General features: G+C 45.5%; 1 protein-coding gene across 1 annotated transcript in view; it reads left to right on the top strand.

Annotated features, from left to right (window-relative positions):
• The window catches only part of Cdc25c (cell division cycle 25C), a 29,568-nt gene extending 21,620 nt beyond the window's left edge, over positions 1-7,948 (top strand). Inside the window, exons 11-16 of the mRNA XM_036204810.1 lie at positions 235-336; positions 3,946-4,008; positions 5,274-5,372; positions 6,263-6,396; positions 7,334-7,445; positions 7,641-7,948. Coding sequence (XP_036060703.1) covers positions 235-336; positions 3,946-4,008; positions 5,274-5,372; positions 6,263-6,396; positions 7,334-7,445; positions 7,641-7,793 — 663 coding nt within the window. The 3' untranslated portion in view covers positions 7,794-7,948. The remainder of the gene's footprint in view (positions 1-234; positions 337-3,945; positions 4,009-5,273; positions 5,373-6,262; positions 6,397-7,333; positions 7,446-7,640) is intronic.
• Positions 7,949-17,212: the final 9,264 nt, after the last annotated feature.

Raw genomic sequence — 17,212 nt, 5'->3', positions numbered from 1 at the left:
TCTGCCTGCCTCTGGCTCCCGAGTGCTGGGATTAAACATGTGTGCCACCACCTCCCGGCCATAGAACAGTTTTGAGGACTTGGTTCTCCCTTCCACATTTATAAGGGTTCTGGGAATTGTACTCAGGTTGCCAGGCTCTAGCAAGTACCTTACTTACTGAGCCATCTTGCCAGCCCTGGTCTTTGAATCTTGAACGAGAGAATTGTGGGGTAAGTGAGAGTTTTGTCGTTTCAGGGCGTAAGACTACAGAAGATGGCCTCTCTGTGTGACATTGATGCCACTCAGATGGAGGAAGAAGATTCTGACGAACAGCATCTGATTGGTGATTTCTCCAAGGTGAGTGTGTGTGTGTACGTACTCACAGAGATCTGCCTGCCTCTGCCTCCTGAGTGCACCACCACCTCCAGGCTTTAATATTTTCTTGATTTTAATCTCTTTGCAGAGGATGCTAGATGTAACCATGCATCCTCACTAAATGTTCTTTGTTGACCTGAAGGTAGGCCTCAACCCTAAGTCTATCTAATAAGAAAGCATTTTTTGTTTATCTAGGAAAATCCAGAACACTGGTATGTATATGTAACTTTGTATCCTTTCTTATTAGAAATATCTTTTTGAGTCAGGCTCTGGTGGCGCACGCCTTTAATCCTAGTGCTACTGGAGAGGCAGAGGCAGGTGGATCTCTATGAGTTCGAGGCCAGCCTGGTCTACAGAGTGAGATCCAGGACAGGCTCCAAAGCTACACAGAGAAACCCTGTCTCGGAAAAGAAAAAGAAATATCTTTTTGAGAGCTGGCAAGATGGCCCAGCAGGTAAGAAGCCCCCTGGAACCCGGGGTGGAAAAAGAAAACCAACTCTTGAAAGTTGTTCTCAGACATTGACACATGCACGGTGGCACAAGAGTACCCACAGTCACCCTCACACACAATTCCTAAGATGTCTGAAAATTTTAAAAATCTTTTGTTTTTCCGAGACAGGGTTTCTCTGTGTAGTTTTGTGCCTGTCCTGGATCTCACTCTGTAGACCAGGCTGGTCTCGAACTCACAGAGATCCGCCTGCCTCTGCCTCCTGAGTGCTGGGATTAAAGGCGTGCGCCGCCACCACCGCCTGGCTAAAAATCTTTTAAGCTGGGTGTAATGGCTCACATCCTAGTCTCATCCCTCAGGAGACCAACGCAGGAGAATTGCTGCAAGTTTCAGATCAGCTTAATCTGTATAGTGAGTTCTAGGCCAACCAGAACTATCCAGTGAGACTCTGTCTCCAAAAGCAGGGGTGTGTGTGTGTGTGTGTGTGCGCGCGCAAATAAATAAATAGTACTTGGTTAATATAAAAAGTAGAAAATGATAAAATTTATCCCAAACCTTATCAACCAGAAAAATTATTTTCTTTTTTTAAAAGATTTAATTATTTATGTATTTATTATGTATACAGCATGTACAGAAAAATTAATTTTTGTGTGTATTTCTGCAGACTTTTCCCACACAAACACATACATGCAAGTAGGTTTTGTATCCCCCAACAACCGACAACAAAAATACCTCTTGTACTCTTTTGGGGTCTGTTGAGGTTTTGTGGTTTCTCTGTTTCTTTATGTTATCTCGTGAAGAAAAGCACAGCTCAGCGGTAGAGTACTTGCCAGTTTATATCAAGAACATCTGTCCTGAGGCAGGACAGTGAGTCTGGGCTGTGCAGTAAGATCCTCTTGAACAACAACAATTTTTTACTGAGGGCTAGAGATGTAACCCATAGAATGTATGCTTAGCATGTATAAGGCCCTGGGTTCAGACCTCAGACAATCTTTTCAGTAGTAAACAGTTCTGTTTCATCATTTATCTTTGTTTTTCATTTTTTTATTGTTCATACATTTACATTTTTAGAGTAAGTGTATGTGTGCATGAGAATGTGTATGTGTTCATATTATAATACTAGAGGACAACTGTGGGAGCTGGTTTTCTCCTTCCACTATGTGGTCGCTGGGGGTTGAACTCAGGTTTTCAAGTTTGGTGGCAAGTGTTAGGACCCTATCTCCGGTCCTATGTTTGTTTTTGTCAAGGCAGGGTTTCTCTGTGTAGCTTTGGTGCCTTTCCTGGAACTCACTCTTTAGACCAGGCTGGCCTGGAACTCACAGAGATCTGCCTTTCTCTGCCTCCTGAGTGCTAGGACCAAAGGCGTGCACCACCGCCCAGCCATATGTTTTTGTTTTTTAAGATAGCGTCTCATAGCTCAGGATCATCTGCTTCAGTCTCCCAAGTGCTAGGATTACAGATGTACACCAATGTACTTGGACATTTAGTCTCTTGGTTTGAGTGTGTGGGGGACGCTGTATGTGCTTTAGTGTGGGCATCCATATGGATCTATAGGTCACCCTTAAGTGGTGTTCCTTGGGAGCTGTCACCGTGTTTCTGAGACCGGGTCTCTCACTGGGACCTAGAGCTTGTAGATGAGTCTGGACCGGCTGGCCAGCAAGCCCCAAGGATCCTCGAGCTCTGGGATTACAAATGCAAACCATCCTGCCTAGTTTTGTGGATGCTAGGCATCAGTGCAAGTCCTCATACTGGTATTTTGCCAACTGAGCTATCTTCCCAGCCCCCATTTTTATTGTTAACAACAATAATAACAAAAGGATTGCTTTTTTAAAAAAATTATTTATTTATTATGTACACAGAAGAGGGCGCCAGATCTCATTACAGATGGTTGTGAGCCACCATGTGGGTGCTGGGAATTGAACTCAGGACCTCTGGAAGAGCAGTTGGTGCTCTTAACCTCTGAGCCCAGGATTGCTTATTTTTATTTCGTGTTTTTACCTGTTTTGCCTATATGAGCAATTGAGCCATAATGTGGGTGCTGGGAAATGAACCTTGACCCTCTGCAAGAGCAACAAGTGCTCTTAACCACTGAGAAGTGTCTCCAGACCCACATTTCATCATTAAAAAAAAGATTTGGGGGCTAGAGAGATGGCTCAGGGCTTAGGAGCACTAGCTGCTCTTCCAGAGGACCTGGGTTCAATTCCCAGCACCCACATGGCAGCTCATAACTGTCTGTAACTCCAGTTCCAGGGGATCTAATACCTTTACACCAATGTACATAAAATAAAGTTAAATAAATTATTTTTTAAAAAAAGATTTGGCTAAATGGTGCACACCACCCAACACTCAGGAGGCAGAGGTAGGCAGGTCTCTGTGAATTCAAGGTCAGTCTGGTCTACATAGTGAGTAATAGGATTGCCAAGAGTTACATAGTAAGACTCAAAAAAACAACAATAAAATGTTTTTATTTTATGTATATGGTTGTTTTGCCTGCATGTATGTCTGTGTACCACATGTGTGCAGTGTCGTCAGTGGCCAGAAGAGGGTGTCAGAAATATTGGTGCTAGAGCTAGGGACAGTTGTGAGCCACCATGTAGGTGCTAGGAATCTGAACCCAGGTCTTCTGGGAGAGCAGCCAGTGCTCTTAACCACTGAGTCATCTCTCCAGACCTGTATTTCATCATTTTCAATAACTGTTCATTAGTTAATTCTTTAGCTACTTATGATTTCTCTATAAATCCTTTCTTGTGGGATATTTAGTTTTATAATTTTTCTTATGAATAAAACGGGGCATATCGGTGGAGAAACATAAAATTTTGTGTACATCCTTGATAAGTTCCTTGGGATCAGTTCTTAGAAACAGAATTGCTGTTTTGTTTTGTTTTCTAATATCACTCGGAAGCTAGATGTGGTGTTATACACCTTTAATCCTAGAACTCTGAAGGCAGAGGCAGGGGGATCTCTGAGTTAAGGCCAGCCTGGTCTACAGAGTGAGTTCTGGGATAGATCTACAAGGAGCAACCCTGTCTCAAAAAAACAAACACAAACAAAAAGACTCACCTGGAAAGGACAACATGGGAGTCTTTGATGTGATGCTTAGGTTGGGAATTCCTGCTGTAATTTCAGTTCTTGGGTCTTTCTAGATGTGTGTGCTGCCAACGGTGTCAGGGAAACACCAAGATCTGAAGTACATCACCCCGGACACAGTAAGCAAATTTCTGGAGATGGTAACTGGGCGTATCATATCATCAGCCGTCTGACCTGTGCTCCCCTAACGCCCACCTCTGTCTGTATCGCTTTCACTGTCCCCTCACGTGGGCTTCTTATTCACCTGAAGTTATATTAAATGGACTCCTTTGTATCTATTTCCCATCTTTTTACTTTTTATTTATTTTAGAGATAAAGTTTCTTTTTGTAGACCAGGCTGTCCTGGAACTTAGAGATCCAGCTGCCTCTGCTTCCCAGGTGCTGGGAGTAAAGGTGTGTGCCACCATGTCCAGTTCCATTTCCTGTCTTTTGAAAAATTTTAGTTAAACAAATGATATATTATTATAGATAAGGGAGAGAAGGGAAGGAAGATATAAAAAGGAAAAAAATCAGCTGGGCGGTTCTTTCTAGAAATGCTGAACTAATTTATTCTTCTAGAAGTAGTTTACATGTTCTCTTTTATTCATGTTTTTTAAGGTTTATTTATTTATTATGTATACAGTATTCTGCCTACATATATGGCTGCAGGCCAGAAGAGGGCACCAGATCTCATTACAGATGGTTGTGAGCCACCATGTGGTTGCTGGGTATTGAACTCAGGACCTTTGGAAGAGCAATCAATACTCTTAACCTCTGAGCCATCTCTTCAGCCCCATTTTCTATTTAATTAAATTAAATTTATTTATTTATTTAGGTTTTTCGAGACAGGGTTTCTCTGTGTAGCTTTGCACCTTTCCTGGATCTCGTTTTGTAGATGAGGCTGGCCTCAAACTCACAGATATCTGCCTGCCTCTGCCTCCTGAGTGCTGGGATTAAAGGTGTGCGCCGCCACCGCTACCACCACCACCACCACCACCCGGCTACCCATTTTCTCTTTTAAATACAAACCCTCACCTGTATGCTCTCTGAAAGACTATGAATGGGGAACTATTTCCTGTGTTTTCTTATAAAATTAGGTTCTCTAACTACTACCTCTGCTACTTCTGTCCTCCCCGGATGTCTCCTGAGAGACTGATTGTGGCCATGCTTGCCTCTAGATAGATAACCTCAACATCAGCCATTTGTGTTCTCTACACAGGCATTTCCACTTCAAGCTCATGTGTGGGATTGGGCTTAACCATTGTTGTGTTGCAAATACAGGCTAAATCTGGAGGTTGTGCATACAGTGCAGTCCTGGGTGACTGCTAGGAATATGCAGAAAAGCACTCTGTGGCTCCTCTCAGAGTGCCAGTGAACGGGATATTCAGTCATTCTCTCTGTGCAGGTGGCTGCTTTACTGGCTGGAAACTTCCAGAGTCTGATTGAGAAGTTTTATATCATCGATTGCCGCTATCCATATGAGTACCTGGGAGGACACATCCTGGTGAGGTCACACTGTGGACATTAGCCAGGGAGAAGCTGGAGATTTGTGTTTATTGAGAAGAGTGATGGGCAAAGAGTCCTATGACATCTAGCACAAGGACAGAGATTATACACTTGGACTACATCGGAGGAAGTCCTTATTTCTGTTTTAAGTCTGTACCGTGAGCAATCTTTCCCTCCTTGACAGTCTCTCTCTTTTCTGTGGGAGCCTCGAGGTAAAAACAGTCTGAGAACTAGGAAGTACTTTGCAAACACTGAATGTTCAGAAACAGTTCTCATAGTTTAACCTGTGCTCTGGTGGTTCAGTAGTTGGAAGTTTTTCTGTGTCCCACCTACTTACGCAGCCACTCAGACCCGAATAAACACACAGAGGCTTATATTAATTACAAAATGGGTGGCCTCTGGCTCAAGCTTCTTGCTAGCTAGCTCTTGTTAACTTAACCATTTCTATTAATCTGTAAGTTGCTGTGTGCCCGTGGTGTTACCGGTTTGATGGCATGTTGCTGCTCCTTGGGCAGTGGCTGGCGTCTCCCCCTGCCTCTCCTCTCTCCTCTCACGGTCTCTCTTGGATTTTCCCGCCTGGCTCCATCCTGCCCTGCCATAGGCCAATGCAGCTTTATTTATTAACCAATCAGAGCAACACATATTCACAGCCTACAGAAACACATCCCACGGCAGTTCAGTTCTATGAATGTGTAGGGAGCAGCTACACAGCAAACTCTCTGCCAGCCCCTAGGGTAGATACAGAGATAGGCTTGGGCTTCCGCCCTAGAGTGCCTTCCTGCCTAGTGTCTGGCCTAAATATCCCAGAATAGTATCCCAGGCATTCCTGAGTATTGACTGTACACAAGCACTTGAGGGGATACTTGCTAACAACATCCTTTTCTACAGGGAGCCTTAAACCTGCACAGTCAGAAGGACCTGCATGAGTTCTTTCTGAAGAAGCCTATTGTCCCTCTGGACATCCAGAAAAGAATCATCATTGTGTTCCTCTGTGAATTCTCCTCAGAAAGAGGCCCCCGAATGTGAGTATCCAAGGTCGGTGATGGAAATGGATCTTGAATGAGACTTGGCAGACCATTTGGCAGAGACTGACCTGAATGAGCACCTTCCACTACAGTTTGATGGTGCAGAAACTCTGAGACATGGGTCTTGGCTAGTGCACATAGGCCATGGGATGGGCCTACTTCCTGTCCTGTACCTGCTTCCTGTTCCACCAAGATGTGAACAAGCTGAGCCATAACCTCTCGCTGCCAGCAGTGGGGCTACAGCCACCGCATGCCTTCGGGTGATTGAAGGAAGGTGTTCCCAGATTCAAAAGTCTAAGCACTAAAGGGCAGAATTGGGCACTGGAGATGTAACTCGGCTGGCAGAGTGCTTGCCTAGAATGTGTGCCTTGGGTTTGATCTCCAGCATTGCACAGAACTGGCCGTGATTGTGCACACCTATAATCCCAGCATGGAAAAGTGGGAGTCACACAAGCAGGAGGATCAGAAGTTGAAGGTCAGCCTGGTTCCAGATCAACCTGGGCTAGAGATCTTGTCCCCCCCCAAAAAAAGAGCCAGACATGCAGATCTCTGAGTCTGAGGTCAGCCTGGGCTACATGGTGAGACCCTATCTCAGAAACAAAACAAAAAACCATGTAAACACACACACACACACACACACACACACACACACACAGATTTGGGAATGAAGCCTCAGTGGAGCACAGGGAAAAGAGAATGTTATTTGGACCTTGGTTAGCAAATACCGTGAGAGATTGTATGTGTTGGGGATGGTGACTAGGGATTAAACCTGTCTCCTAGACAGTACTTTACCCCTGAGCTACATTTCCAGCCCTGAAGGTTCTCTAGGGAGGTTAGTCGTGGTCTGCCCTCCTTCCCCTCCCCACTGAAGGAAGGTCCATGGGCTCCTGACTTTGCCTCCTGCACCTCACCTACCTCTGGATTTTCTCTAAAGGTGCCGTTCTCTGAGAGAAAAAGACAGAGCTCTGAACCAGTATCCAGCATTGTACTACCCAGAGCTGTATGTCCTCAAAGGGGGCTACAGAGACTTCTTTCCAGAATATATGGTAAAGGGATGTGGAAGAGCTCAGACGTGGCACATGGTGGGAGGTGGGGGGTTGTGGGGGTTGTGGCTCAGACTCAGAGGAGCTAGCTTTAGCATGCAGCCTCCAGGGACTGTAAACTGCTGTCCCTCAGCCATTGAGAGCAGCACCTCTTCTCCTTAGTAGGCAGAGTCCTTGACCTTGTCTCCAACCTTCCAGGAGCTGTGTGAACCACAGAGCTACTGTCCCATGCATCATCAGGACCACCAGGCTGAGCTGCTAAGATGGCGAAGTCAGAGCAAAGCCCAGGAAGAGGATCGGCAGCTTTGGGAGCAGATTGCCCTCCTGGCGAAGGATGTGAGCCCACCATAGTGGGTGTGACAGTGGCAGTGAAGTCACTGGAAGACACTGGAGAGAGACCCTGAACAGAAAGAGTCATCTATGTCGCTAACCCCATGATTGTTAAAAAGTGTCTGCAAACACTGGGCAGAGGCCAGGCATGGTGCTAACAATTTAGTCCCAGCACTCAGGAGGTAGAGGCAGGAGGATCTCTGAGTTTGAGGCAGACCTGGGCTACATGTGACCCCTGTCTCAAAAACAGACAAATAAAAAGAAAACCTATCAAATAAAAGCTTCCAGGCACCTACAGGCTGATAGGTTGTATACTGACGAAATGCTGGGCCCGAGGGCCTGCTCAGTGTCAGTGAGCTGCTGGCTGGGCTCTGGATGGTGAGCAGAGGTGTCTGCATTCAGAGTTCATACAGTTCTTTTCCCAGTCTTCACACCTTGCCATAAACCCAACAGCTCATTCTCCAGCCCGGCCTGGTTTCTTCCTACCGTCTCTCTGTCCTTCCGCTGCTCCCCATCGTCTGCTCCAGTGGGCAGGTAAACAGGAGTGTGACTGTGAGCCCAGACTCTTCCCGGAAGATCTGCATAAGGGGAATAGTCCTTTAAGGGCTAGGACTGTTGTGGTGAGGGCCTGCCTAGCTGTCATGAGAACCCTGAATGTAAACTCTAGCAGTATAAACAACGTCAAAATAAAGCTGCACTGGGGAGATGGCTCAGTGGGAAAACCTTTGCTGCGTAAGCCTGAGGACCTGAGTTCAAACCCAGGAAGCCTCATAGAACGGCACTGTGACTGCAGACAGAAGCCCTGGGAACACACACAGAACAACAGAAGAGAGGCCCCGCCCTAAATAAGATGGAAGGGGAAGACCAACACCTGAGGTGATGCCCCTGCCACACACACTCACAAGCACACACGTACACATGGCTTTGAGACCTAAAGATATAACCTGAAAATGCCAGAGTTCTTTCTTTAGTGCTGAAGTTTTAGAGCATGGACCCTCAGCATCATAAGAATTTGAACTAAAAAAATTCCTGGTGCTCGCTTCAGCAGCACGAATACTAAAAACAGAACAAAAGTGCAAAGGTGATGCACAGATTAGTGAAGCATTACACACACACACACATATAAAATACTCATGGCTTCAGATTTTTTTTTTTTTAAGATTTATTGTATTTACAGAGTTCTGCCTGCATGTATGCCTACATGCCAGAAGAGGGCACCAGATCTCATTATAGATCTCATTATAGCCACCATGTGGTTGCTGGGAATTGAACTCAGGACCTCTGGAAGAGCGGCCAGTGCTCTTAACTGCTGAGCCATTTTCTAGTCCCCTCCCTTCTGATTTTAAGTCAGAACTTCTGAGGTTATAACTCACAAATCTGAGTTTTAAAACTTTCTGTTGTCTGGTGGTGGTGGTGCACATTTTTAATCCCAGCACTCAGGATGTGGAGGCAGGTGGATCTCTGAGTTCAAGGCCAGCCTGGTTTGTTTCAGGGGAAAAAACAAAAACAAACAAACAACTTTCTGTCAAGTGTGGAGCAAATGCCAGTAATCTGTAATCTGAGAACTCCATGAGGAGAACCTGAGGTTCAAGGCCAGCCTCAACTACTTGAGATCCCAACTGACAAAATCATCAAAACAAGAAAAATGTTCTTTTTCAGATAATTTGATGCACCCTGGGGCATAATAAACATTACTCTGGAACTAAGGGAAAGGTTCAATTGTATTCCTGAGCTGGACTTGGTGATAAATGTTTGTATCCCTAAATGGCCAAGGCAGAAAGATGGTGAATGTTAGGTCTCAAACCTGGGACTTCTTGACAGTGAGTTCATGTACAAGATACATAGTCTGTGGCGAACTTTTTCATTGTCTTTTCTTTGAAAAAATTTAAAGATTAATTTATGTGTATGAGTCTTTTACCTGTGTGTGTGTGTGTGTGTGTGTGTGTGTGTGTGTGTGTGTGTGTGTATGACAGAGACACGCGTGTGTGTGTGTGTGTGTGTGTGTGTGTGACAGAGACACGCGTGTGTGTGTGTGTGTGTGTGTGTGTGTATGACAGAGACACACGTGTGTGTGTGTGTGTGTGTGACAGAGAGAGACACGTGTGTGTGTGTGACAGAGAGAGACACGTGTGTGTGTGTGTGTGTGTGTGTGTGTGACAGAGACACTTGTGTGTGTGTGTGTGTGTGACTTGTGTGTGTGACTTGTGTGTCTGGTATCTGCAGAGGCCGTCTAGATCATCTGGAACCAGAGTTAAAGAGGATAGTGAGCCACCATGCGGGTGCTGGGAATAGCAAGTGCTCTTAACTGCTGAGCCGTCTCACTGGCCCCTGTTTATCATTTTTTAGTTTTGGAATGATTTCACTCTAGCTCAGACCAGTCTGGAGTGACTAGGTTGGTGCGCATTTGTCTAGTATGCATGACTTCTTGGGTTCAGTCTCCAGCACCACATGAATGGGCTTGCTGGGTCCATGCCTGTAATCCCAGCTACTGGCGGGGAGAGGGGGACTTAATCAGTGTCTTTCTTGGGTACATATCAATCAACACAGGCTACATAAGACCATGGCTTTAAAACAGCAAGAGGTGAAGAGGCGACTTGGCAGTTCAGAGTATTTGCTGCTCTTCCAGAGGACGCGTGTTCAGTTCCCAGCACTGTCATCAAGGAGCTCTTAGCCACCTGTAACTCCAGCTCTAGGGGATCCAGTGCCTTCTTATGGCCTCCATGGGCACCCACACATGGCAGACATTTTTTTCCCCATTGATTTGTCTTTTTTGTTGTTTTGTTTTTCAAGACAGGGTTTCTCTGTAGCTTTGGAGCCTGTCCTGGAACTCACTCTGTAGACCAGGCTGGACTCGAACTCACAGAAGTCTGCCTGTCCCTGCCTCTCAAGTGCTGGGACTAAAGGTGTGCACCACCACCGCCTGGCTGATTTGTCTTTTTAAAGAACTGGAAAGATGGCTCAGTGGTTAAGAACACTGTTGCTTTTGCAGAAGACACCCACATCACAAATCATCTCTAATCCCAATTCCAGGGTATCTGACACCCTCATCTGACTTCAGGGGCCATCTGGCACACATGTGATGCACATATAGACAAGGAGGCAAAACACTCAAAAAAAAATTTACACACATGCACATACATGCCATGGTGCTCATGCAGAGACCAGAGGATAAATTGCAGGAGTTGATTCCTGCCTACCACCTAACTTGGAATTGAATCTGGGACGTCAGGCTTGGAGGCAATGCCTTTACACACAGCCATCTCATCAGCTGTGCTGGCTAGTTTTTAATATTATTTCCCAGAAGTGAGGCTTTGTGAAGAGAAGGAATCTTAGTTAGAAAGCACCAGAGGGCATTTTCTTGATTGGCGATTGATGTAGGAGGGTGCAGATCACTCTAGGTGCTGCCACCCTTGGGCTGGTAGTCCTGGGTTAAAAAATGAAAGCAGGCTGAGCAAGCCAGGAAGCAGCGTCCCTTCATGGCCCCTGCATCAGCTCCGGCCTCCAGGTGCCTGCCCCGAGTTCTGCCCTGGCTTCCCTCAGGGATGTGTGACCGGAGAGTGGTAGGACGAAGTGAACTCTTTCCTTCGCCAGCTGCTTTGGGTTGGGTTGGGTTGGGTTTTGGTTTTCCAAGACAGGGTTTTTCTGTAGCTTTGCGCCTTTCCTGGAACTCACTCTGTAGCCCAGGCAGGCTTCGAACTCACAGAGATCCGCCAGGCTCTGCTTCCGGAGTGCTTACCACCACCACCCGGCCTCCAGCTGCTTTTGTCATGGTGTTTATCACAGCAATAAAAAAATAAAATAAAAAAATTTAAAAAAAAACCAACCCTACATCAAGAGTTCCAGGAAAGCCAGAGCTACACAGAGAAACCTTGACTTTAGAAAATAATAATGTACAAAAAGAAAAAAAAATAGAAGTGTGAGGAAAGATCAGACTTCAGGAAGACCTTTCAAACTGTTCTGCAGAGCTCTCTGAGGTGGGCAGGCTCTCATCTGTGTGGTGAGATACAGAGCTCTGGTACTAGGGACTGGTCACCCAAGATTAGGAAAGGAGGACGTGCTCTAAGGCACAGACCAGAGTCAAAAATAAATCTTCCCAGATTCTGGAACAGGGTGACATTCTTGATGTAAATGGTTAAGTAATACCGAGGGCTGTAGCCAGAGTTAGCTAGCTGGTGCCTGCGGCCGGACTGTTTCTTGTTGAATCCCTGCTTTACAGCAGAGGGCACTGCTGTATTCTCAAAGACAGTGGAGCCTCGACGCCAGCTGCCGGTGGGCATGAAAGCTGCCTCCCTTGACACGAAGCCCTTGAACTCAGCCTCTGAAAGTAGAGAGGGGTGGGGGGGAGGTACTGCTCCACGGTTCTACCCACTCAAGGGCCGGGACCAAGCAGAAGTTCCCAGTAGCCTGAGGAAGAAGAGTACTCAACACTGCTAAGTGCAAGGGGGGAATTCCGCATTCTTTACTGTCCCCAGTGGGTTATTTCCTGGTAAGTCTCCTCGGAGATGTAGATCCAAGTCCTAATAAGATACTGGTGTGTCTGTGTTCACATTTCAGTAATCTTATTTATTTTTGGATTTTTGAGACAGGGTTTCTCTTGTATAGCCTTGGCTGTCCTAGAACTCACTCTGTAGACCAGGCTGGCCTCGAACTCATAGAGATCCACCTGCTTCTGCCTCCCAATATTTTAGTAATCTTAAATAGACATTCTTTAAAAAAAAATTATTTATTATGTATACAATGTTCTGCCTGCATGCCAGAGGAGGGCACCAAATCTCATTACAGATGGTTGTGAGCCACCATGTGGTTGCTGGGAATTGAACTCAGGACCTCTGGAAGAACAGCCAGTGCCATCTCTCCAGCCCAGTAGACATTCTTATAAAGAAAAATACTAGGACTTTATCTTCTTTATGAAAAATGGTATTTGTCTAAAAGGCATTTCTCCACACTGGCCTATCATCTGGTGGGCAGGGCATGGGTGGAGTGTTGAGTATTGAACTTTGTATGCTAAGCAGGTGCTGGACCACTCAGCTCCAGCTTTCCCATAGGATTCATTTTATGTGTGTGTGTAAGTACCTGCATATAAGTATGCATACTACATGCATGCTTGGTGGGGGCCCAAACAAATGGTAGGCAATTGTAAGCCACCATGGGAGTCCCAGGAACTGAACCTGGGTCCTTTGCAAGAGGAGTAAGTATAAAGTCTCTGAGCTATCTCTCTAGCCCCAAGATTTCTTACCTCTCACTGTACTGGGACTGGATTGTTGAATTCATGTTACTTTCAAAAACAGTAATAGCACTTTGCAGCTGCTTGCTACACACAAGACTTTCTAAACTCATTACATACAACAACAATCCTACTGAGAGAAATTGAGGAAGACAGAGGATAACAAAACCACATAGCTGCCCCACATGGTGGCTCACGCCCGTAATCCCAGCACTCAAGACAGAGGCAGGGGGATTGCCAAGAGTTTGAGGCCAGCCTGGCTTACATAGTGAGTTCTAGACTAGTCTGAGCTAGTGTGAGATCTTGTCTCAAGCGAACAGAAACAGAAAGGCAGGCATGGTAGCACGCTTGTAATCCCAGTACTTGGGAGGAGACGAGGAGTTGAAGGCCATTCTTGGCTTCACAGTGGGTCTAAGACCTGCTTGGCTTACATGAACTCTTGTCTTCCAAGGGCAAGGGGCTGGGGATGGAGCTCAGTAGGGTGCCTAGCATTCACAAAACCCTGGGTTTGAGCACAACTATAATTCCTGCACTGTGGAGGTGGAGACAGAGGATTGGAAGCTCAAGATTATCCTTGTCTGCTTAGTGAATTCATGGGCAGCCTGGGATACTCAAGAGTACAGGTCATAACACACACACACACACACACACACACACACACACATAGTAAACAAAAAACAGCAAACTAGTAAATAGCAGCTACTCTTTATGGGTTTGTTTTTGTTGTTCTTTTATTTTGAGGGTTTTTTGTTTTTGTTTTTGTTTTGTTTTTGTTTTTTTGGTTTTTCGAGACAGGGTTTCTCTGTAGCTTTGGAGGCTGTCCTGGAACTCACTTTGTAGACCAGGCTGGCTTCGAACTCACAGAGATCCACCTGCCTCTGCCTCCCGAGTGCTGGGATTACAGGCGTGTGCCATCACCACCCAGCTTTATAAGAGTCATTAATTTTTCTTTCCTTTTTCTTTTTATTTGTTATTTTTTATTTTTTTGAGACAGGGTTTTGTTTGTTTGTTTGTTTTTGTTTTTGTTTTTGTTTTTCGAGACAGGGTTTCTCTGTGTAGCTTTGTGCCTTTCCTGGATTTTGCTCTGTAGACCAGGCTGACCTCGAACTCACAAAGATCCACCTGCCTCTTCCTCCTGAGTGCTGGGATTAAAGGCGAGTGCCACCACTGCCGGGCTATTTCGAGGTTTTTATGCAGCATTGAATTTGTTCTTTGACATTTTCATGCACACATATAATACACTGATTACTCTCCCCCTCCCTGCCTTTGCATCCCTCTCCTACTTCATGGATTTGGTTGTTACCAAATCCTCATCCAACACCAGTGTGCCTTTGGGAGTCAGTGATGTATTGAGCTTTAAATCTGTTCTTGAGAACTCATGCATGGCCCCAAGGGCAGACACTAGAGCACAAGGCTGTGTAGCTCTCACTGAAGGCCTTGAACTACTTGATATTTGACAGGTAATAAAGAATGGAAGTCTTCTGATCTAAAAGTGGAGTAGTCCATGTCAGCTCAGTGCCTGGGAACATGAAGTGGGAGGCATAAGCTACTTCTCTTTCAGTTCAGGCAAATATTACCCAAAGTACCACGAGGTGGACGAGGTGGTACAGCTCTATAAATTTCAGCACTCAGGAAATAGAGACAGGAGAATCTTCGCAAGTTTAAGGCCAGCCTGGTCTACATAGCCAGTTGCAGGTCAGCCAGGGCTCCACTGAAAGTCCCTGTCAAGGAAAAAAGAAAGGACACACACACACGTACGTGTGTGTGTGTGTGTGTGTGTGTGTGTGTGTGTGTGTAATTCTTAATGCCACCAGTGTTTTTTGTTTGTTTGTTTTTAGAGACAGGGTTTCTCTGTAGCTTTGCACCTTTCCTGGAACTCACTCTGTAGCCCAAGCTGGCCTCGAACTCACAGAGATCCGCCTGGCTCTGCCTCCCGAGTGCTGGGATTAAAGGCGTGTGCCACCACTGTCTGGCACCCCCAGTATTTAAATGTGACAGAATTCCTGCCCTTAAGGAACTGACAAAGGATAGACAGAGAGAGAGAGAGAGAGAGAGAGAGAGAGAGAGAGAGAGACTGACAAGGGTGTTGAGCAGGATTGCTCCATGGGCAGAGCACTTGCTGTGCAAGCCTGACCCCGGGGGCAAGGACAGAACTGATGCCTGAAAGTCAAGATGGTGTGTTAAATAAGAATGTCTTTCATGGGCTCATTTGTTTGGCTGTTTGGTCCCTAGTTTGTAAGACTGTTTGGGAAGGATTGGGGGTGTGGCCTTGTTGGATGAGGGCTAGGCTTTGAGGTTTCCAAAGCCCACCCCATTCCCATTTAGCTCTTTCTGTCTCCTGGTTGTTTTCTCAACAAGTCAGCTCTCACCTACAGCTCCGGCACATGCCTGCCTGCCTGCCACCATGTTCCTCACCATGATGGCCGTGGACTCCAACCCTCTGAAACTGAGCCCAAAATAAGCTCTCTTTTCTAATTTGCCTTGGTCATGGTGTCTGCACAGCAATATAAAGTAACTAAGACAGTTGTTCTCTGACCTCCACACATGCACTGTGCTACCCACCCATGCCCACAATAATAAGTAACAAAATTAAAAAGGAAAGAAAACCACAAGGTAAAGTCGGGTATGATGGCGCACTCCAGTAACCCGAGCACTTGGGAGGCGGAGACAGGAGACTCTGGGGTTCAAGGTCATCCTCAGTCACGTGTAGAGATGAAGGCCAGCCTGAGCTACTTGAGACTCTGTCTCAAAATTAAACCAAACCAAAAAAAAAAAACAAACAAACAAACCAAAAAACAAAAACAAACAAACAAAAAACACATCCAGCAAAAGAAAGAAAGAAATACGGCCACTTCTTGTTCCAAATCAGCAGGGCAGGTGGTGGGAGCTGGCAAAGTTCACAGAATAATTAACTCCTGTACTCCACCTGAGACATCACAATCTGCTCAGTGCTTGTCTGTTGAGGGCATTTGCTGAACTCCACATCCAGCGTGTACGTACTTATGTCTCATAGACATTATATAATACTTTGTCCTTAATTTTACAGGCGAAGAAATGGAACACAGAAAATTGACTGACTCGTTTTTGTCACCCTGCAGAGTGCTGGGGACAGCATTGAACCCAGCAGTCTCGAGTGTGTGCTCTTCACTATTCTCTGTACTATCTCTCCAATTTAGAAATCAAAGCTCGATGATGACACAGCCATATCTGATGGGGTCGGCACAAGTCCTAAAGCCAGCCCAGCTGCTTGACAAAGACCCAGCAAAGCTGAGCCGCATCATGGCCTCTGTGCCACTTTTTTTTTTTTTTTATCTCTGCCTCTTACATACTTGGGGGACTTTTAATATTTGTATAATTTGGGGATATTGGGTTGATGGAAAAATTCTTATGAATCATTTATGCCTCCTTCCAGAAGTGCTGCTTCTAAACTTCCCCAGGAAAGTCCTGAACTCTTCCTGCTTTTAGGGAGATATCCTTATCTACTTGAAGGTCTTGAGGTTGTGACACACATAAAGAAGCCAGAGGTCTCTTTATGAGGCTATGAGACATTCTTGAAACATCTGTCCCTGTTCTTACTCTGGAACAAGATAATCAAAACGAAGTAAACCTTAAAAAGATCAACAAGATTCGGTGGGCTAGAGGAGTCGCCCACAGATCACACCGCAAGCCTGTTCCCACTACACACTCAGACAAGTACGTGACATGTACAGCAACAAAGTTAGATTAGCTGGGGTTACCTCTGCCCTATACAGAGACTTACATTGATGGACAAAGAATGATGTAAAAAGATGATAAAATACTGAGATGTCAGGACCTCCCTTTCTACATACAGAGCCACTGTGATGTTAAATCACCACCACCACCAACCACCAAAATGCCAGGATTTGACATATGAACAAATTCTATATATATAAAATGTAAACATTGTGTCATGCCAGAATTTGAATAATAACTACAGCAACTTTGGCCTGAGAATTTTTCTTGGGCACTCTGACCATTAAGAGTTAATATGGGCTGGAGAGATGGCTCAGAGGTTAAGAGCACCCACTGCTCTTCCAGAGGTCCTGAGTTCAATTCCCAGCAACCACATGGTGGCTCACAACCATCTGTAATAAGATCTGGTGCCCTCTTCTGGCCTGCAGGCATACATGCAGACAGAACACTGTAAACAAATGAAATAAAATAAAAAGATTTACAAAAAAAAAAAAAAAAAAAA

This window comes from Onychomys torridus, chromosome 13 (genome assembly GCF_903995425.1).
Source record: "Onychomys torridus chromosome 13, mOncTor1.1, whole genome shotgun sequence".
NCBI classification, from domain to species: Eukaryota; Metazoa; Chordata; class Mammalia; order Rodentia; family Cricetidae; genus Onychomys; species Onychomys torridus.
The sequence above is the reverse complement of the archived record's forward strand: the minus strand, read 5'-3'. Positions and strand labels throughout refer to the sequence as shown.